Source organism: Astyanax mexicanus, chromosome 3 (assembly GCF_023375975.1).
Source record: "Astyanax mexicanus isolate ESR-SI-001 chromosome 3, AstMex3_surface, whole genome shotgun sequence".
NCBI lineage: Eukaryota > Metazoa > Chordata > Actinopteri > Characiformes > Acestrorhamphidae > Astyanax > Astyanax mexicanus.
Genome location: NC_064410.1, coordinates 3,107,950 through 3,130,659, shown reverse-complemented (window position 1 = coordinate 3,130,659; position 22,710 = coordinate 3,107,950). Strand labels below are relative to the sequence as shown.

The following is a 22,710-nucleotide window of genomic DNA, read 5'->3' as shown; positions in this document are numbered from 1 at the left end:
TTGTATATCTTATTGTAGCGATGACTGAGGAGCTCAATCTCAACACTCTGTTCTGTTACCTAAATTAATTCTTAAATATTATTTGTTTATTTTTTAAATAAAAAAAGTTATTCAAAAATGATGGCAATATTATTGTTTATGGTGTGATATGGCACACCCCTACTATTATATGGTTTATATGTGCTATTTTGTCTGTCATGCATACATATAAGTGAAGACACTACTTTAATAATAAAAAATACAATTCAACCCACATATAACACGATTTTCAGCATATCCTTTTTATTTTATACAAAGATTTTGTTTTAATACAAAGCACAGAAAAAAAAAATCATTGACAGACATAAGAACAGGGTTTTTTTTTTACACATACTGATATAATACACAGTTACTTGGCCTTTTGGCATTTTCTTAGTGTTATATATTTCACTACACTAAACAATGTGCAAGTTTATTTAGTTTATTAAGTGTAGATGAAAAAAATCACAATCCTACATTTTTTTCCTCTGTGTTTTGACAAAAACCATACAGCAGAAACAGATCTCCAAAAAAGGTTAAGGAACAGAGAACATAAATAAATCACAGCACAAGTGCACAGCTTTTTCTCCAGCATCGAGGCCTCCATGAGCCTGGGTCACATTTAATTTCTCCTTTGTTTAATCATAACCAATACTCATAAGTGCATAAACATCAGTGCAGTTTTCAGCAGAAATAAGAAATAAGTTGGTAGTGTTTAACACTTCATTAACACCATGCTTAATACTCTATAGTGTAGGGTTTTCTTTCTGTAGAGATTAAGGAATAGTGAAAAGGTAATTCACATGATGTCATTTGCGATATCTGTTTACTTCCTTTTATTGTTAGCAACATTACCTCATTTTACGACTGAACTGAACCAGTTCCTTAAAAGCTTCTTAGTATTGAGATGATCTTAACTTGCATAGAGAGAGTGTTTACTTTTTCAACTGTAAGAAACATCTGAATTAAAAGCATTTTTCATTGTGTTTTAATGTCTTTTTGAAATATTGCAGAAATGTAAATAGTAAAGTTAGCTCAGTTAACTTATGCAGAAGTCTTTTTAATGTTTCATTTTAATGGAACCCATTTCGTCTCAGTTCTGAATTAATAATAAAAAATACTCTTCGTCTGAACTTTGTATTTTTATTCTTTGTAAAGCTTTGTTGTATTTGATCCGAAATAATTTACACGAAGTTACTTTATTTCAGTAATTAGTTTCAAACTCATTTATATAACATGTTATATAAGACCAACTGGTACTTTTGGCAGTGTGGGCAGTGTGCCAAGTCCTGCTGGAAAATGAAATCTCCAGCACCATAAAAGTTGTCAGTGGCAGAGGGAAGCATGAAGTGCTGTAAGATTTTGTGGGACTTTAGACTTGATAATAAAACACAGTGGATCAACACCAGCAGATGACATGTCTAGAAAAAACCCTGAAGACAAATGAAATAGAATATTCTAAAATAACAACTAAAACGATCACGTTTTACATGATAATATTAGAAACTAAGCTGCATCAATAAAAAGGTTCACATTTGATTTTTTTTTACTTGACATATTAACACTATCTACACATTTACTTTAAACTAAGCAGCTAATAAAATTTATTCAAACTAAGATTCAGGTTGGTTAAGAGATGACATGTAACTATGGCACGTTCTCTTTATAAATGTATTTCATTATAGTTTCCCACTTATTCCTAAATTTCCTTTGTAAACCATCAAACTACTTCTTGCAGAACATCCTGCTTCCAGTAAATACAGAAAGGATCTGTTCAGCTCCGTTCCTGAAGAAGTACTGTATCGAGTGAAGGATATAGCAGTTCATGCTCATGATTTCTTTAATTTGTGCTCACAATTTCTTTCATTTGAGCAAATCATTTTTATGTGCACTAAGACAAGAAGCTTGGAGGAAAAGTAGAACTTTTGCTCTTGATCTGTTACAGGGCTGCTGTGATGATAGTTAGTTATCTACATTTATAACCTTCTGAGTATCAATGCTCTAGTGTTAAAGTTAGATAATACAATTACACATTACATCATCACTTTAACTTGATATGGTTTTTAAGAAATTGTGAACATGAATTAAAGAACTCGTGAGCATGGATTGCCAATCGTTCACTCAAATTAAAGAAAACATGAGCATGAACTGCTATATCGTTCACTCAATTTAATTGTTTTTTTTTTATCCACGCCCCTCAGGCTGCATAGAAAACTCTTCTAAATTCTAAAATAAACTTTATGAGTTTAACTACTGCACTACTGGCACTTAAAGAAAGCTGCAAAGAAAAAAAGGAAGCAGTTTTAAGTTAATAGCGAATGCAAGCATCTCAAATTCACCTGACGGCATGTGTTTGGACTGTGGTAAGAAATTAGGGCGCTATCAGCGTTATCCAGCAATATATTGCTGTTTTAATAAATACATAAGTAAATTTCAAGCAGTAAATTTGATCAATTCAATTCATATAAGGACGGCAGGGCGAAAGGAGCAGAAAAAATGTGTATGTAGCGGGAGGCGCAGGATTAAAACAAGCGATTTGTGGCGAGATAACGCCTTAACGGGACTAAAACAAGCGGGAGCAGGCACGTACATGACATTACACACTATTTCTCAATGTGTATCTCAATAAATATGACTGTTATAAGTTATAGAAAAGTATTGCAGACACTTTCTCTTGAAGCAAGTATTTTTTTGTAATAATTTCTCTGATGTTCAGTGTATTTCTTTAAGTACAGAGCTGATAACCGATGCTAATTACTATTACTCTTTCTATCATAAAAAAAAAAAAACTCATGGAGTGACACCAGACAGCAGACCTGCTTCATTTAGAAGTTTCTCAGCCTCCACCCTGTATTGAAGACTCTGCTCTTTAGCCCTGCTCACCTCCCGCAGGTTCTCCTGGAGGTTTCCTACCAGCCTCTGTTTCTCCTGGTGTGTTGGGGCTGCCTCCGTCACCTGTTGGATCAGGGTCTTCTCCTTTTTCAGAATCCAGCTCGCCAACTCCTGAAGCTTGGTACCCACAGACACCACGGCTTTGGCAGCTTGGCTCAGCTCTCTGACGTTCTCCTGCGTTCGCTTCAGCTTGTCCGGCACCGTGTCCTCTGGAGTCACAGCCAAGGAGAAGTCATAGCCTTTCAACTGCAGCTGGATGTGATGTGTGTCTAAATACACCACAAAAACACCAGTATAATCAAATGACACAACAATTACATCATTTAGACTTTACCATTGTGTTCTAGAAATGGTGTCAGAACTATATACATATATGAAAATGTACATTTGAATTGTTAAAATGGTAGGAACAGATCAGTAAAAGCAAAAATATAAAAAATAAACAAGCTAGTGTTATCTCCAGCATTAACCCAGCACACCTACATTGATTATTTTGTTTATGTATAAATTTATTAAAAAAAAAATATTCCCGATAGTCAGCTGTATATCCCCCGTCACTAGCAATGCCACAACACAAGGAGGGTCAAGACTGCTGAGCATTGCCGAGTAGCATCACAGTGCTAACGCTCGGAGAAAAGCACAGCGACTCGGTTCTGATACATCAGCTCACAGATGCAGCCTTGTGCTGATCCACATCACCCTAGGAGTGATGAGAGGAAAGAGCGCCATCTTCTGTACCCATCCATGTTCTGGATTCACAAATTCAAGTATGTTTCACTGCACTTGATCTCTTTATTTGAAAACAATACACAAGAATTTATATTTCAAATTCTGAAAAAATCTGAATTTGTGTCAGAATTGCTCACAAGCCTTCTTAAAATGCAACTGTGTGGCACTGCACATGTTTAAAAGCAACTCACAATGCACAGGATTACATTTCGTCTAGGAGCAGCGTGTATTCCTGCCAAAATGAAATGTAAATTACTGTCCAATCAGAACCCACTACAGACCTGGGGCAGGGCTGAGACGGTAGTGTCTGCTTTTCAATTTGGCACTAACTCCTCTCCATGACAAAAAATTTACTTACTTAAATAGTATGTTATCTTTGGTTATCTTTACTTTACTGGAGTAACTATTTTTCAGAGGATCTATGGTTTGGAAAGTGTTCTTGTGTGTAAAACATATCAGCGATAATAAGTCCCTCCCCTAAGTCCTGGGTATGTATTTTTTTTTATTCTGGACAAGCGTGAAAAGAGAGAGTTGGGGTAGCAAGTTAAACTGATATTATAGCAGCAGCCTTAGTCTCTAGTTAGTCTCTCTTTGTAAGCTGATACTGCCACCTGGAGACAGTTGCTCATCTCCAAGAAGCTCTTAAAGAAGTCGTGGCTCACCGTGCTCATCCTTGATCTTCTTCAGGCATTTAGACAGGCTGTCACCAGGTGAACAGCGATAGCGGTGCAGGAGGGTTTTCCGTCTGTCCTCCATCTGCTTATAGTCCTCATACTGCTTGTTGAAAGTTACTTTCACATCTGCAAAGCGCTCGTCGAGATCTGGCACACCCACTCGTCGAGCAGTGATCTCACCATGTTTCTGCTCTGAACCTGAGCAGAACAGAACAGATATAAATACTATTAAAATCTAATTTAAAATATTAGTTAGTTGCAGGCAAGTGAATGTTCTGGACATCATCACTTTGTTTTCTAGAAGGTTCAGTCTGTCAAGTTTTCTGGATTTTATTCATACTTTCTCAAAATACAATATATGTATATAATACACACATTTGGGGGGCATTATTCAAATGTTATAATTAGCATAAACAACTTTAGATATTTGCATATTGTTAGTTATCCTCTAACTGGAAAGTCTTTTTTTTACATTTAACTTCCTGGATGCTTTTAAAAACATTGCTGAATGTTTATTTTGCTGAATTTCATATTTTAGTAGTAAATGATATTTAATATTTTTTAACTGTTATTAAATACCTAAAAAATTAATAAATCTAAAAACTGTAGATTCTAATATTACAATGGACACAGAAAAAATATACTTATTTATTTACTTACTTACTTACTTATATACTTTAATTTACATTATTATTTTTTATATATCCATATTTATTTATAATTCAATGGCTGCCAAACCTAAATGATATATATATATCTAAAACATAGATTGTTCATTAGCTTTTATTAGTGAGCCATTAAGTACCAGCAAAGTAACAGCTAATTTTAACTAATTTAAATGTGATTTAGAACACTTCATAATTATGTTTTTTTATGTTTTTTTGAAAAACAAAAAGGGCAATATGAAAAATAAAATAATACACATAGGCTTCCAATGCAATGGACATAAAACATAAAACTATTAAATATTTTAGCTAATTAAATTTATTTGCTTTATAGATTTATAGTAAAATATTAAAGTCTTCTCTCATAATTCTTACTTTCATTTCCCTGGAGATAATTTAGGCCTTCCTGGGTTAAATTAATCAAAAATAATTAATGAAATGTATAATATACAGTACTCCTGTTCTGACCATTAGGTTGAGAAAGATGATGCTGTCTTGCTGACCCTGGTGCTCCAAGTAAAGGTTCTGTCTGTGCTGACGCTGGTGCTCTAAGTAAAGGTTCTGTCTGTGAAAAAGAAAACAAAAACAACTGTTTAATTAAAATTTATTTAACATCCAGAAAGCTGTGTCTGAGTAAACAGTTACTGAATAAAAGGCTTAAAATATAACTAGTCTCATATCAGTCATTTAGAGCATTTATTTGCAGAAAATGAGAAATGGCTGAAATAACAAAAAAAAAGTTGCAGAGCTTTCAGACCTCAAATAATGTAAAGAAAACCAGTTCATATTCATAAAGTTTTAAGAGTTCAGAAATCAATATTTGGTTGAATAACCCTGGTTTTTAATCACAGTTTGTTTCATGCATCTTGGCATCATGTTCTCCTCCACCAGTCTTACACACTGCTTTTGGATAACTTTATGCTACTCACTCCTGGTGAAAATAATTAAAAAGATTCAAGCAGTTCAGCTTGGTTTGATGGCTTGATGCAGTATTGAAAGTAAAACTACTTGACTTGACTATTAAGTCTTAAATTGAAACCTTTAAAAAAAAAAACACTTTTATTTAGTAAATTACTTTTTTCTATAGGCTGTACACGTTTTACCGCCAAAAGAAGGACCTGATCTGGTGGTACTTAACTATCTGACTTAAACTATCTTCTTCAGACAAAACAGGAAACTCTTGCAGGAAACTCGGAGCTGCTCTGGAGGAAAGTTATGAAAGCAGAGCTGCGGTGTTTACAGGTAAATTAATCCAGGTAAAGGTCTTAATAATCCTACCTCCTCCTCAGTGGAGCTCCGGGGACAGCAGCAGCAGAACATGCTGAACTGGAGAACCGGGGGTTTAATGGTATTTCCTGGGTAAAAATTCTGGGAAAAACACGGAATCCTCCTTTCCGTCTCGTGCTGTCATGTGGTCACGTGGTCGAGTGTGACGTCGTCCCGGTCCCTGTCCCGTGCAGGTGAGGGGAAGTTTATATAATATAATATAGTATAATATATTTTAATACAGCACAGACTATAACTGTGATTTAAGTTCTTATCATGTATTATGTGTTTTGTTTTGTGTTTTTTTTTTAAAGTCCAACTTTCAGGAAGAGCAGTGGGAGGCGCCACCTGCTGGAGGAAAAGTTCTCAATAAACTATAACATGAAAACATATATTTTTTTTATGTTAGCTTTAACCCTTTCAGACCACATTTGAATCCATTACAATTGACAGTCTTTTATTTAAAAATGTTTTAAACCAGCCAATAAAGATTTTTGGAAAAAAAAAATAGTAGCTTGGCTACAGTAGTACTAGAGCCATTGAGGCAAATTTAATGTGATTTTAATTTAGAACATTTTTTAATATATATTTTTTACTGTTTATTTTAACTTTTCAATAAAAAAATATTAAATATTTTAGTTAATTGAATTTATCTGCTTTACAGATTTTATAGTATAATATTAGAGTCTCCTTTTCTATGCATTATAGACAGAAAACAGCATTCTTACTTTTTTCCATCACTGGAAATAATTAATTGTCTTACTGTTTTGGGGATACATCCAGACATGTATAAAGTACTAGAAATTCAGACTTCACTAAAAGTACATGTGCTCTATCAAAAAAAACTGACTTAAGTAGAAGTTGAAGAGTATTAATTTTTTCATACTTAAGCATTTAAAAAAATTTAAATATTAAATTGGAAAAAAAAATTATTAGACTTTATTAGACTCCACCAACAATTGTTTACAATCAACAGGATCCTCGCAGCAATGTTACTAAATGTAGTTAAAATACTTTTTTATGGACAGTAGAAACAGTTACTCCAACAAAAGCAGGATAAGCTCTTTTTAATGTCCTTGATTTCAGAATAAACAATGAATGAGCAGGTGACTATCCATCCATCCATCCATCCATCCATCCATCCATCCATCCGTCCATACATCCATCTTTAATTCTAAAGTTCACCTTTAAGCCAATAGAGGGCGACATTGAATCACGTTCTTTGCTTAAAGATCCCGCAGATTATAAGCAATAACTCAATACTAACCTAAAAAGACAGAGGGCGCTATTGAATCAAGTTTATTAAGCACTTAATGATCACACATTCCTCAGATTCCACCTGATGGGAAAGTAAAGACATAAAAGTACTGAAATGTTAAGGCACATACACAAACACACACACACACAAACATTTTACAAATAATTTAGAAACATTTAATATTTTCTTAGTTCACAACTTAATTAATTAAGTCATATTTTACAGTTCTTTAATTCATATATCCATTACTTGGTTCATGTCTAAACCAATGGCAATGAAAGTGAGTACACCACCACTACCACCACCCCTGACTACTCTACACTGTATCAAAGTGTCATATCTTCAATCTTCAACAAAAATGTTGGTTTTCTCACCTTTGTGAGACACTGTATGCCCCATCCATGTGGCTCCAACTATAACACCTTGCTGGAACTTTTGTAATAATTTACGGAGCCTTGCCAAGAGCACATTGGTCAGTGATCAACCTCACTCAAAGCATATAAACAGTATAACACCTCACAACTTACAAATATGACTGTGGGCATCCACAGGCCATCAAAGAGTAATACTTATTGATCAATTTTGCATACCACTGTCAGAGTATATTGGGTATCTACATTTACATTTACTGCATTTAGCCGACGTCTTATCCAGAGCGACTTACAAGGAGTGACTTATTCACATTTGTGAATGTGAACCGTCAAGATAGCCAAATCCGATCTGAGCAAAAAATCGGATTTGAGCAACGTGGCTTTTAATGTGAACGTAGCCTTATTGGTGTAGCACAGCATAGTTGTCCAGCATAGACGATGGTGTTATCCACTACACCACAACAACCACACCATTGCACCACACCAACCACTAGATACTAGATACGTTTTCTAGATATAAGATAGAGCTTCCTCCTCCCAGGCCTGGTCAACTGGTCTCTCTCACACACACACACACACACTTCGAGTGCCAAAGAAGTGCAGCCCCACACAGAACACAGCGAGCTAAACAATGCTTAAGCAGCTGTTTGTAATTTGCGTTTTATGTGGCGCTCTGCAGCTCGGCTACCTGCTGTGAGCGCGCGCCTCTGTGATTTGCTCTCCTCCCGCGCAGCGCGCGCTCCCCTGCACCGTATCATTTCGCTGTCATCCGAGGAGTCGTTAGAGCTGCGCGTGCTAATGGGAGCGTGCGCGGAATAAAGCCGTGCTGACGGACGGGAAGCGCCTCGGGAGGGGCAGCCGCTGTCTCCGGATGCAGGTGCTCGTGCTGACAGACCCCCGGGGGGAGCGGCGGCCCACTGGGTGCCAACTGAGCAGAAACACGGAGGAAGAGCTGCCGGGGAGCCGCGCGGCGCGCGCTTAACCACAACAACCGAGCAAGCGCCGAGCGCAGAAACTGCAGCACGTGGACCACGCGGACTGATTCACTGACTGACCGCCCACAGAACTGTGGTGTGGTAGTAAGAGCAGCACCAATGAGCAGCTTATAATGCTAAAATAAAAATATATATATATATATATATATCAAAGTATTGAAGAATTCAACCAACACCTGTAAAATCAAATAAATATATAAATATATATAAATATATAGATATTGAAAGTGCTTCGGTTATCGGTGCCATCATACAGGAACAGTATTGGTTAATATTAATATATTATACACAGTGATGGTAAAATGAAACAAGAAATTAATTTTACTAAACCAACTCCTTCGAACTTTTTGTTTCAACGAATCGATTAGATTTCTTTGATTTAACATTTTATATAATCTAAAGTGACATTTAATGATTTACAATTCAGGTAATTGATTTACATAGGCCATTGGTTTATAGGTCATTGATTCACAATCTCCGATTAACACTTCAATTAACTCATTAAGAATTTAGTCAATTGATAATTGATTCATAATTTCCAGTTTTCTGATTCACATTTCACTATTTTTCAGATTACAGTTAAATGAATCGATTCCTTATTCACAATTATAATTTACAATTTCTTAGGGGGCTTAATTCTGGGGTGGGGGTATATATATCCCTTTCATGCATAGTGTCCACTACAGTGGACGCATATTTAAACGCATTAAAAAAAACAAAAGATTTGCAATACATACTCCAAACCACCAGAGTGCTGTCTTCAAACCCACTCTTTATTGTGTCAAATATAAATGTCTTAATCAATATTCTCAAAATTTAGATATTGCATCAGAAATCCAAGATGGCGGCCAACAGTGAAAATGACAATATGACCTCTCGAATATTGGTCAAATCTTTTTATTCTGCAAGAAATATGCAGGTATATATATTTTTTCTTATTAAGAATGAAGTAAGGAACACTTTTATGAAAGTTTAATCAAAATTGGTAATGTAGTTTTTTGGTTCTGTGTCAAAATGTAACTGTCCACTATAGTGGATGTCATGCACCAATGGTAACATTTAGATAAGGACATTGAGTGAATTTGCTAAATTAGCTCTAATTATTGTTATTTTAATATATTATTAATATTATAATACTGTTATAGATATTTTATTATTATTATATTATATTATTGTAGTATTAGTATACATATTATATGTATATATGTATTAGTATTATATATTATTATATGTATTATTATGGAAATATTATTATAAACTAATGTGTTAATTGTAAGTATGCTATAATTAATATTATTTATGATATATTCCATCATAACAATATAACAATAGTAAACTACTGGTTAAAAAAATAGGGTAAAATAAGGGTAACATTTAGATTAAACATCATAATGAAATTTCTCCAACTGCTTGCCTGAGCAATGAGAAGTATGTTTTTTTTATTAAATTCTTTTTTAAATTATGTATATATGCTAATTTCCTATTTAATGTCTGCACATCTGCACAATGGGACAGGCTGGATTTTATTTTTGTTATTACTTAGTATATTTTAAAGTTTAGGGGAGCCAATAAAAGTTGCTTTGTGCACTAACTTTGCACAAAACAACCTTTATTGGCTGCCCTAAACTTTAAAATGTATTTCTAGTTGTATAAGTGTGTGTGTGTGTGTGTATGTGTGTGTGTGTGCGTGTGCGTGTGTGTGTGAGTGTGTGTGCGTGTGTGTGTATGAGTGAGTGTATGTATGCTAGCATGTTCAGTTCTGTTGCATTGTTATCCAATGCATGAGTTTTATAAGCTATTTTCTTCAAATTTGCTGATGCGACCAGACCCTTGATACTTTTATCTAAGTTGTTTTTACATTCAAGCTTTTGTATATGAATAGTTCCCATAATATATTGTTTCTTTGAGCTATAAACATGAAATAGAACATTTTCTACTAAATTGCATTTTATCCCGTTAGTGCATAGTTGTGTATCTCTGGCAGAATAAATAATAATACACAAGTCTTTCTTGTGAGTAAAAAAATACATAGAAAAAAAATCCACATCAGTCATTTAATAATTCATGCATGAAAGGGATATATATTTACACAGATACACACACATAATACATATACATATAATTATAATAATATTTATGATTTTTTTTCCCCCTAACATAAACTTGTTGTTTTTTATTGTTGTTTTTTTCCACTATCCCAGTTCTTTCACTTTCCTTCATAAAGGCTAGTGTAGAATAGGATTCGGTTCAGTGAGTGAACCTGAGATTCACACTTATAAATTAGTGAACTTTCACAAAGCACAAAAAAGATCCGCTAAAATGGAAAGAGTAAAACTGGAGAAAATAAAGTCGAAATTAATCTTAAAACGCTTGCCTTAAATTCTAGTATTCTGCCTTCAGGCCAGCCATAGCACGTAGCCCAGACATACGCGGTCTTTAAACAGAGCGATTCAGGGAATCAGAATCGGTGAATTTTTCAGGAGTCATTTCGGCCCGCGAAAAAAAATTCCCGCGAAACTACAAAGGCAGACGCCGTGGACTGTTCCATTGTAGACGCGGCCGCGTGGAGGGACGCGTCTCATAGGAGAGTTCAAAATCTCATGATCTCTTAATGATTATAACTAGTTTTTGTGCTTGATACCTGTATTTACAGGTGAAATATGAAGTTGGAGGATGAAAGATTAAAATAAAAATCTTTTAAATGTGTTTTTATGCAGTTTTGCTGTTCTAGTCTCACCCCCACACTGTGTGCACGAGTGCAGGCTCCCTCCTGCACGCCTGTTGTTTTTTAAACTGTGAGCTGTATGAATGGGATTGTAGTACAGAGAGACTACAATCCCTATAAAAACCTATAAAAACTGCAAAAACTGGGTTTTCTGCTGTAAAGAGAAACATGTCGGCTCCAGTAAAGGTAAGAACAGCAGGTTAGCTAACGATAAAGCTTTTCTTGCAGCCTTAAAACGTTAATTTACCGACTCTACAGAGCTTAAAGTTAGGCGACTTTGTCCTTAGCTTAGGTTGGTTAGCTAGTTAGCTAACTAACTAGTTAAGGTTAACTAAGTAGAATGGCTTATATTAGTTTTGTTATGTAGACTACGTTAGTTCCCGAACCAAGTTACGATATAAAAAGTAATGTTAAAGACGAGAAAATACATTAATTAAAGTCTAAAAGAATGAATAAATAGCTAAATTAAATCACCTCAAGCTTGTGCTAGGTAGCTAGCTAACCTACACACTAAAAAGAAAAACAACAACTGAGGTATAACAGTTACTTAAAGGTACACTTTTCACAATTGAACACTCAAATGTAGTTATAAAATTGGTCTTTATAGGGTTAAATGTGTTTCCTTTGTAGTATAAAATTCTTTACTGTCAGCAGGAAGTACAGCTTCGTACCATTTAACCAGCCAAAAAGTACATTCAGTGTTCAGTATTACTGTACTAATAAATAATGTAACTTATATGACAAGTTACAGCTCTGGAAAAAATAAGAGACCACTTAGAATTGACGTCTTTGATTTTACCAAATTGAAAACCTCTGGAATATAATCAAGAGAAAGATGGATGATCACAAGCCATCAAACCAAGCTGGACTGCTTGAATTTTTGCACCAGGAGTAAAGCAGCATAAAGTTATCCAAAAGCAGTGTGTAAGACTGGTGGAGGAGAACATGATGCCAACATATATGATGGCTGATTAAAAACAGGGTTATTCCATCAAATATTGATTTCTGAACTCTTAAAACTTTATGAATATGAAGCTTTATTTGAGGTTTGTTTTATTTGAGCCATTTCTCATTTTCTGCAAATAAATGCTCTAAATGACACTAATGTTTATTCAGAATTTGGGAGAAATGTATTCTGTAGTTTCTAGAATAAAACAATAATGTTAATTTTAACCGATTCGGAAACTAAAGTGGTCTTATTTTTTTTTTCTTAATTATCTTGCTGTACTTGTTCTAACTTTGGTTAGGAGAGTAACATCATTTGAATCTTCTGTATGTTGTCCTGTACGTGTGCAGTATTGCAGTATTAACAATAAAACTACTTGAAATTGAGTTTAAGGTTTTCTATTCACTGCTTCTTGCCTTATCATTTGTACTTGTCGCATTTTCAGAAAGCTTTGGCAGACATATTTGAAAGCCCGAGCGATGAAGAAGAGTTTCTTGGATTTGGAGTTGATTCTCCAGAGGAGATCTCTGAAGAGAGCCGAGACAGCCTCCGCTCACAGACCTCCTGGAAGCCAGTGAGTATTGTCTATTTGGGTTATTGTTTTTTTGTTGTTGTTGTTTTTTTTGTTTGTTTAGGTAGTGACTATTTGAACTCGGGTACAAATAGCATTTTCAACTTGGCAGTGTAGTATACCCTAATGATTGGGAACTTATTATTTGCTGGTAAAATATAGCTAATTATATATGTAGAGCCTGGGATTTATTTAAGCACAAACTTAAATGTTTTTTATTAAGATTTTAAGTGATAGACAATTACTTAAAATCTTAATAAAATACATTTAAGTTTGTGCTTGTAAGGTGATAAAATGTGGAAAAGTTCAAGCATTCTAAGGGTGAGTTTTCAGTCAAGTTTCTTGACCCAGCAATAAGGCTAGGTGCAGCAGCATTAGCGTTAGCCACTAACCAAAGAGCTAGCTCTCTTGCCGTTCAGAAGCAAGTATATTAGACTGTAGTCTGCATGTTGACTGCGTTAAAACAAGCTACGTGGGACGAACCGCTAGCTGATAGCACCCTGGGTTATTGGAATACTCAGTCTACCGCTATCGGGTGGCATTTACTAGCGCTAACCGCGGCTGGCTAGCATCACTTAATGCTGTAATTATAATCCTGTGAGGCTTATAGTCTGAAAAACACGGTAAACGTTCTTATCTCTGTAGCAGTATAGTGTTGGGAATTGGGTTGTGTTGATTCCAGCTTGTTTTCTTCTTTTTAGGCCCTTAACTTTAAGTCTAGGTTCATCACAGATGAGCTGGCTCATATCTTCATGGACACGGACAGTGAAGAGGAGTTTGAAGGCTTCGGTAAAGATGAGAGATCCCTACGCAGCAATTGGATGAGCCCTAAGGTAAGCGATGGGTATCCTCATACTCTTCTTTTCTTTTGCGTATGTGTTCTTTTTTGAGCTTAAATCAGGCCCAAAATATCCAGCCCGAGCCAGAGCTTGTTCTGGCCAAGCCTGACCCGAATGAACCCGCCCCATACACTGTCATTTTAAGCCTGAGCCCAATTTAAACCCGACATTTGTTTTTAGGAAGTAGAGCGTTAAAACTGAGCTTTTAAAACATTTAAAAACATTTTCAGGCTGTTTAAATGAGCGAAATCTGTTCCAAATGATGTTAATTTAACATTGCAACACTGAAGAAGAACAGATCTCTGACAGATTAAAACACAAACAAAGGGGAAAATGATCCACAGGCCTAAAAATAGGTAAATTAGGCTACAAGAATGATGACTGAATGGTTTTTCCTCCGATTTAATATAATTTAACATGGTTTAAGAATAGTAAATATTTTTTTTATATTGAGCTTATAGTCTATGTGCAAAAACACACAAAAAGTCGGCTATGCACTGTACTGCACAGAGCTGCAAGTCAAGTGCGTAATACGGACAAGTGGAGTGTGCACTGCACACTTTTGCAACTTTTTTTTTTTTTTTAAACAGTTTGATTTATTTTACTATATTGTAATAATCACACCATTGCTTTATATAAAAAAAAAGTATCATTAAAAAACAGACGCCTACTTCAGGCTATTTTCCTAAATGGTGAGAAAACTTGGCCTAACCCAGCCAGAGTTCGTGTTCAGGCAGAGAATCTAAGATGTAGTTCTTCTTGCATGAAGTAATGGTTAAATTTTACCCTATGTTTGTAGGTTGTGGAATCGGAGGAAGACAGCGATGATATCGGCTTTTATTCAGATGACGACAATCCAGCCCCTAAGAGAAGGCAGAGTTCTGGATTGTGTGTCGCGTTCAGGTTTCCTGGCAGACGAAGCTCCACCCACGAAAGCCCGGTGCCAAAGAAATCCTCTGTAAAGCCCAAACCCAGGGTTCCACCAGTCAGCGCTCAGCCGGCAGTGAGGACCAGAAAAAGAAGAGGCGGCCAAGCAGATGCAGCTCTGCCGTCTAAAATTAGACACACTGAGAAAAGCTCTGGAATTGCGAGAAATGAATCTGAGGAGGAAAAGGAGGAGAAGGATGAGCTGACCGAGGCAGAAATACAGATACTGAACAGAAGAGCCAAAAATATTCAGGAGAACAAAGCTATGGTAAATTCACCATATATTAGACTTAAGTAGATGTATTTTACACATATATATATATGTTAATTCTGAGGTTATTAAATAACTGTTTCTGTTTGTTCACAGCTTGCTAAGCTTTTTGCGGACCTGAGCTCCTTACCAGAACTTTCCCCAAAAACTACACCCATAGTAAGTGCCTTTTTTGTTGTTGGAAATTAATTGTATGAAAGTATTTCGCAGCTGTAATCTGTGTAGTTCAATAATAATTAAAAAGTAGAGAGTATTTTGGGTTTTATTAGCTAGAAAACAGGATTTATTAGGTACTGTTTTCCTTTCAGTACTGTGTGCTGTTAGCTTGCTGGCTTTATGGCCTTTCTCTCTTTTTCTTTCAAGCAGTGCAGTGTTAGCTTTTAGCTCTTTTAGCTTCTGCATTTTCGTCCAGTGTATCTTTTGCAGTGTGCAATATTCAGAATAAAAGTAAAGCCAGTTACACACTGTATGTGCCCTAAAACCAGGAACCACTGTTTATAATGAAGGCATGCAGAATAAGGCTGTGATATATATCGCAATATTAAACAATGCAGGGTCCGTGACAACATCAGCCCCGCCTCCACCAATACGCTGTCTATTGTCAGAGATCAGGACAGACCGAGAGCTGTGTCAGTGCTTGACAGTCAGCCAATCACTTAAAACCCAAGGAGGAAACCAGCAAAACAATAACTGTTTTTTAAATGGCCTTTTAAAAGGTAAATTCTGTGATTAAAAGCGTGATTTCGGCTGGAACTGGAAAGATCTGCACAAAACTGTGCCATACGAAGGTGCACAGCTTTTGACAGGCTGTCAGCCGCCATATTTACAAGTGTGTGCCCAGCCATGTGAAGGCCATGCGATTACCTCGTGTTTATGCCGGCTCCCTCATGCTTCTCAGGCAGCAGCAGTCTTTCACTTACACAGACACAGCGTTGTGTTTCTACTTCTTGTGTCAAGAATTAAAACATTGCGCACTGCCACAACATATTATATTTTGACAATGCTGTGATCATTTAAATCCTTATCAAGCCATAATATATCAAGTAGATGGCGATGAATAGTTTGAAAATGATTTCAACTTTTAAGTCATTGAGTTGAAATGAGTTTATTTACAATACATATAATTTTACTTGATTTAATAATGTCCTTTTCCCCCCCTAAACAACAGAAGAAGAAGAAGCAGTACTCTCCCAGAAAGCCAGTGTCTGAACCACAGAACGAGAGGCGGAACCCCAGCCGTAAGGCCCGCCCCCCAGAGCATTTCGGGTTGGAAAAGGAGCAGGAGCCTCTCGTTACCTCTAAACCAAGAAAAAGCATTGAAATGCACCTGGAGAACCTGATGAAGGTGAAGACCATGTACACGAGTTATTTCAGCCACACAGACACTGAGAGAATGCACATTTATTCAGCCTGTCCGTCAGTCTTTATAATCCTACAGACCATGATTGTTTTTGATGCAGGTTGATGCTGATCTAATGGAAGATGGAGGCAGGAGGAAAAGGAAGTACAGAAAGCGCACATCTGTGAGAATGCCAGACGACATCACTGAGGAAGAGCTGGAGAATGTAGCTGATCGTGCTAAAGACAAAATTCTTGATAAAGACCATGTAAGTCTATAATTTAATTGCGTGTCTTGACAAACGTATGCACAGGTAACCAACATAAGTTTTTGATCATTTTGGGTGGCAAACCGCAGCGCTGGTCTGCTCGAGTGAGCATCTCTGTATCTGCTGACATTGTCCTGCGGTTGTTAATCGCGTGGTCCTTTGAGCCTCGTGTTCACATTCAATCATTTCCACCTTCACGGTTTAAACTGCAGAGCATTCCGGAATCAGAGTCACATGCAGAGGCAACATGTAGTGACCCACAAGATTCGGTCATAGGTTGCCAGATCTGTATAGCCTCCTTAAGAAGGATTTTCAGCTGAATAGAAGGGGGCAGAGGGGTTAGTTATAAGATCTAGGGGACTCATGTTTGAGATCATACAGGAAAGAAGTTATTGGGATTATGGTGAAACCAGCTGCCGCACTTACTGTTTACAAATGCACTTACACATACTATTTTGTATTTTACTAAATCTGATTCATCATATGTAATTCATAATCAGAGTAAAAGGTGATTGACATTCATTACACGATGATTACTTAAAAACTGCAAACAATATTTAAAATATTTTGTGAGTTAGACAAATTAAAATATTTTCATCTTAAAGTACAATGTGAAAAAGATCCATGTAAAAACACAACAGCAATTGGAAATGGAGGAGCTACTGAACACAATGTCACATGATCGAAAAAGCCCTGAAAAAAAAACTCACTATTGCTTCTTTTTTTTCCAATTGCAGATGTCCCCCTGAGAAACTTCTGGATAGGGACTTTAGATTCATTAGAACCCAAGTTTGTACTACACAGGAAAAGACAAGACAACCATATATATTGTACCTATTAATGCAGTGAACACACATTTAGTTTTTTGTGTTTTTTTATATAAAAGAGCATAGAAAATGCTCTTAGGAACTACAGAACAGTGCTTTTCTCGTTTTAATATCATTATTAAAACCATGTGTTGTGTTTCTCAGGGCAGCACATGCCATCAGTGCAGACAGAAGACTTTGGACACTAAGACCGAGTGCAGGAACCCTTACTGCCAGGGGGTCAAAGGGCAGTTCTGTGGACCCTGCTTGAGGAACCGTTATGGAGAAGATGTTCGCACAGCTTTACTAGACCCTGTGAGTGTTTGCGTGTGTGTGGTTTGGTAGTGGTATGTTCCTGATGACTGTGAAATGTGTAAAACACAAAGAAAACTAAAATTGCTAAAATGTATTATGTATTTACATTTGTTTACAGGAATGGGAGTGTCCCATCTGTCGAGGTGTGTGTAACTGTAGCCTGTGTCGGAAACGAGATGGACGCTGTGCCACCGGTGCCCTCACCAACTTAGCCAAATATTACGGCTATCACAACGTGAAAGAGTACCTAGAAAGGTATGTACGCTTTTTTTCTTTGCTTTTTAGTAAAATGCATTTATTCTACTTTCTAAAATTAAGGAAATACTCAGAACAAGTAGGTCATTTTTATTTTTAATTTGAAGTTTTTTAGCATCATTCACCCTAGAATATTCATAGAAGACTCACTTGTGGGCTCCCTCTAGAGTTTCACAGTGATTTCATGCTCCTCACTCCTAGTTGCTGACTGAGTCAGATATGTAGCACACCAAATATTTGCCAGGTGTCTGCGTCTGGTTGGTGATCAGTCAGCGACAGATTGTGAGCGTCTTTCAGTAGAAATTTTTTGCACCAGGAGTAAAGCAGCATAAAGTTATCCAAAAGCAGTGTGTAATACTGGTGGAGGAGAACATGATGCCAAGATACATAAAACTGTGATTAAAAACCAGGGTTATTCCACCAAATATTGATTTTTGAGGTCTGAAAGCTCTGCATCTTTTTTTTTGTTATTTCAGACATTTCTCATTTTCTGCAAATAAATGCTCTAAATGACAATATTTGATATTTTTATTTGGAATTTGCCAGAAATGTTGTCTGTAGTTCATAGAATAAAACAACATTGTTTATTTTACTCAAACCTACACCTATAAATAGCAAAATCAGAGAAACTGATTCAGAAACTGAAGTGCTCTCTCCTTTTTTTTTTTTATGTATAACTGAATTAACACAAGTCTCTATTTATTTTGCAGCCTGCAGAAGAGTGATGACTGAAGACTGATGACTGGCTGATGTTGGGATCCAGCAACTGATCTTCATGATCCTTCAGTTTAGTCTGAGAGATGAGTGTCGTTCCCTGCAGTGTGCAGAGCTCTAAAACTGATCAGAGAAAGATGTACAGCAGTGTTTCATCCAGCCTCACTGTAGAGGTTTGATTCAGAGACGCTTGTTTCTCCTGTAAAATCATTTAATTCTGTTTTTAAAGATTTGACTGCTCTTTATTTTTACCGGCACCTAGATTTGATGTTTCTTCTGTAACCTTTAGCCTTATAGCTTTTAATGATGAATAATCATATTGTCTGTCTGTAGGTAAGTAAAGGATTATAGCCTCAGATGTGCAAAGGATTAAAAAGCCAGTCAGAGTTGCTTGTGGATTTAGGAGACTTGCTCATCTCACTTGTGCACTTTTTTTTTAAACATGCACTTGGTTTAAGATCAAAAATGACTAAAAACATTTTTTTTTTTTTTTAAGTTTGACTAAATCAGTTTTATATTAGATTTTTCTGTAAAAGCTGATTTTTGTTTTGTTTTTTTGTGTTGTCTTTGCCACTTTTAAAACCAAATTGGGAATCAAACTTGACTTGATTTTTGCTCCTTATGCTCGGTTCACACTACATGATTTTAGACCTGTTTTTTTTTTTGTTTGTTTGTTTAGAATGGAAGCCACCAAGCCTCAGATCAAAATCTGCAAGAGGCAAATCTATGTTCACTTGGTACTGGCTGAGTTTTTGTGTGTTGAAAACCTTTAATATCTGCACCTTTTAGTGACTTTAGGGGTGTTTTAAGACACCTGTAGTTGGTTTCTATGGTCCGGATTGTTTCCTCCCCCTATTTCTCCTCCATAACAAGTGACTGGAAGCGTCTTCTCCCTGTGTTCGGTTTGGTTTCACACAGACATAAACCTAAATGCACCAAAATCTGCACCAATCTGAAAGTAAATATAGTGAAAAGATTATGTAAAGCTGCTTTAACAAACAAAATAAAACTCTGTGCTTTCAAACAGTAAACAGTTGGGCAGATGTGAGCAGTGAACTCTGCACATGCCGCACTCTTAGTGTGTAAACAGCGTTTGCTCATAACTGTGGTAATTAGCGTTTTCTGGCTAGTATATCAGATTAAACTGCACCTTAACAGAAGTGTATTAGAAGTTTAGCTCAAATAAAATCAGTATATTTGATATCTGGGTCAGATCGAGACCGGATCACGTTCTCACCACAAAAGAACCGCTTCAGAATTCATTTAGGACTAAACTCAGACCATCTCCACAAGCAGGTCTTAATCCGGTTGTTTCGATCCTGTATTCACACCTGCTTATTGAACCGCAGTAAGAGTACAAATGAACCAGAGCCCATTTTAACCAGACCAAAAAAGTGTTGTGACTAGAAGTTAGTGCAACAACTAGCTACAGCCAATGAGAGTGCACATGTCTTGCATGTGCCATCAAATCAGTTCACACTTGTGTTGTTTTTTTTTTTTTTTCTTCCTCCTGGTGAAATATCTTATAATATAATTAGTAACCCTGCGTCGCTAATAAGTCGTGTAGTGTGAACCTGGCATTACTTAAGCACTTTTGCCTTTAAACCATTACTAAATTGTTAAATTGTTTTATTCAGAGTTATTTCTCAGAGGAAGCATCTGCAGGTCATACAGGCAATTTGTATTTTAGAAACTGATAAAAATGTATGACAGAAGAAGATATCAGTACTTGTGTTCACCAGAAACAGACAGAAACTGGAGCATTGCTGTACGCACTAATGGCAGTACAGAGCATCAAGAACTCTTAAAGTTCTTCTTCTTTTACTTTGTATAATTTTTCCTTTATTAATCCAGATTCTTCACACATTCACACATTTACTTCACTGTTCCAGTAGAGCTCTTATATTTTGTCTCTTTTTTTGTGTGTAATCAGTTATGTTTTCAGTAAAATCTGTAAAATTTGTATCATTTTTTCCTTAATTATACAACATGTTCACTTGTACTACTTTTATCACTAGAAATAAAACCACCTTTATTGACACTTTCTTGTTTTAATGTCTTAAAAACTGATGGATGGATGTTGGGCTACAACTTTCTAAGGAATGATGATTAGACGTAAACAATATTTAGCTATAATGCTCTAGAAAATTGAGCACTTCAGTTTCTGAATCTGTTTCTCTGATTTTGCTATTTATAGGTTTATGTTTAAATAAAATTAATATTGTTTTATTCTATAAACTACGGACATTTCTCCCAAATTCCAAATAAAATTATTGTCATTTAGAGAATTTGCAGAAAATGAGAAACGAGAATGGAAAAAAAAAAGTTCAGAAATCAATAATTGGGGGAATAACCCTGGTTGGTTTTTAATCACAGTTTTTATGCATCTTGGTATCATGTTCTCCTCCACCAGTCTTACACACTGCTTTTGGATAACTTTATGCTGCTTTACTCCTGGTGCAAAAAATAAAACAAAGTCCATGTGTTAATGAGTGAGTTGGGTATTTTCTTACACTCCTAAAAAGCAAAAACACTTAATTCAGTCTTTTAGAATGATATGATGTGGTTATATGATTATTAAATGAGGTAGTATCTTATTCGCAGTGCCCTGGTGAAACAGAAACTCTGGAAAGCTCTCAGGAGGATCTTCAGTGTCGCTCCTGATGCTGTGGTTTAATGAAGCGCAGTGTTTTGGTGAACCCCCACATAATAACAGGATATTTACAGGACTGCTGGTGTGTTGAGAGTGACACACAGACGTGTGGAGCGTCACTGTCCTCCTTTAATCACTCTCTCTCCTCCTTGTTTGTTTGTGTTTTGTCTTGCACCCTGAGGAGCCCGGGGCCAAATTCAGAGGCCTGGAAATTAAACAGTGATCATGGATGCTGTAGTTCTTCCAGGACTGTAGTCTGAAAGATCTCATTCCATGTATTTTTTTATTTATTTATTTTAAAATGTCTAGTTGTGTCTCTAGTATGAATGAATGTCATGTGAGCTGGTTTAGTCTGGTGGAGGAGTGGGCAGGGAGAAGCGATAGGATTTCGGCTCATGCTCATGAATATATTTATAAATTGCAATGTCATATGTTGCTTTACAACATGTGTAATAATGCCCTGTTAAGTGCATACAGTTAAGACACTGACCTTTAGTCTTAGAGTCTCTGTAAAACACCAAATCCACCGGAGATCCTATTTAAACCTATAGTTACTTACACATAGAGGTGGGTAGTCCAGGTCCAGAACTAGTTTTAACTAGTGTGAACAGAACTGTTGTAAATATACATCTACTATCTCAATTGTACTTGGCTGGTGGTGTTCTACCATTGTAGACAAATTCTAACCATTTGTTCCTTAGCTCTGAATTACTGGGTAAAGCATATAAACACTGATGTGTTATTCGCACAAATAACACAGGAATGAACTGCATGCTGTTCCTAGCGCTGTTAGTTATCTCCTATCTGACGAGACGACGGCGCCGCCGCCCGGTTTTGGTGTTGCCTGTGGGCTCTCGCATATTACGTAATAAGTAACCATTTTCAAAATCCGGTGGTAATTAATCCTTCTATGAAGTATAAAACAATAATAATATTTTTTATGGAGCAAATTTTCCGAGGACATCTGGATCACCACCTTGGATGCTGGATGCACACACAAACAGAAGAGGCGATTTTGCCTCTGCAGCGCCCCTTCAGGTTCAACTATGCTATAGGCGAGAATGATGTTTCTGTGTACAGATACATAACACTTTGAAGACCAGTCAATTAATAATACCACCCCCCTGCTGATGTCCAATCATCTGAGTCTCAGTGTGCTATCAGAGGCACACTGCTGCTACTGCATCTCAGCCAATCGGCTCTCTATCCTCCT

General features: G+C 36.3%; 2 protein-coding genes across 3 annotated transcripts; one reads left to right on the top strand and one right to left on the bottom strand.

The window, feature by feature from the left end:
• Window positions 1-265: 265 nt before the first annotated feature.
• On the bottom strand, window positions 266-6,662 carry si:ch73-345f18.3 (uncharacterized). 2 transcript variants are annotated; one of them, XM_022668074.2, is made up of 4 exons: window positions 6,257-6,662; window positions 5,447-5,543; window positions 4,302-4,511; window positions 266-3,179 (listed from the first exon to the last, which is right to left on the bottom strand). In XM_022668074.2, the coding sequence occupies exons 1-4, from the start codon at window positions 6,296-6,298 to the stop codon at window positions 2,809-2,811; spliced, it is 720 nt and encodes a 239-aa protein (XP_022523795.2). In that variant the 5' UTR covers window positions 6,299-6,662; the 3' UTR covers window positions 266-2,808. The 2 variants fall into 2 exon arrangements, with proteins under 2 accessions (XP_022523795.2, XP_022523797.2); XM_022668076.2 differs by having other exon boundaries at window positions 5,447-5,507; window positions 6,257-6,637.
• A 4,962-nt stretch (window positions 6,663-11,624) lies between these two features.
• Window positions 11,625-20,885, top strand: cdca7b (cell division cycle associated 7b). The gene is made up of 10 exons (XM_007260697.4): window positions 11,625-11,779; window positions 12,985-13,113; window positions 13,812-13,943; window positions 14,749-15,144; window positions 15,244-15,306; window positions 16,316-16,492; window positions 16,608-16,754; window positions 17,726-17,875; window positions 17,994-18,130; window positions 18,841-20,885. Exons 1-10 carry the CDS (start codon window positions 11,762-11,764, stop codon window positions 18,860-18,862), a joined length of 1,371 nt encoding a protein of 456 aa, XP_007260759.2. The 5' UTR covers window positions 11,625-11,761; the 3' UTR covers window positions 18,863-20,885.
• The last annotated feature ends 1,825 nt before the right edge of the window (window positions 20,886-22,710 follow it).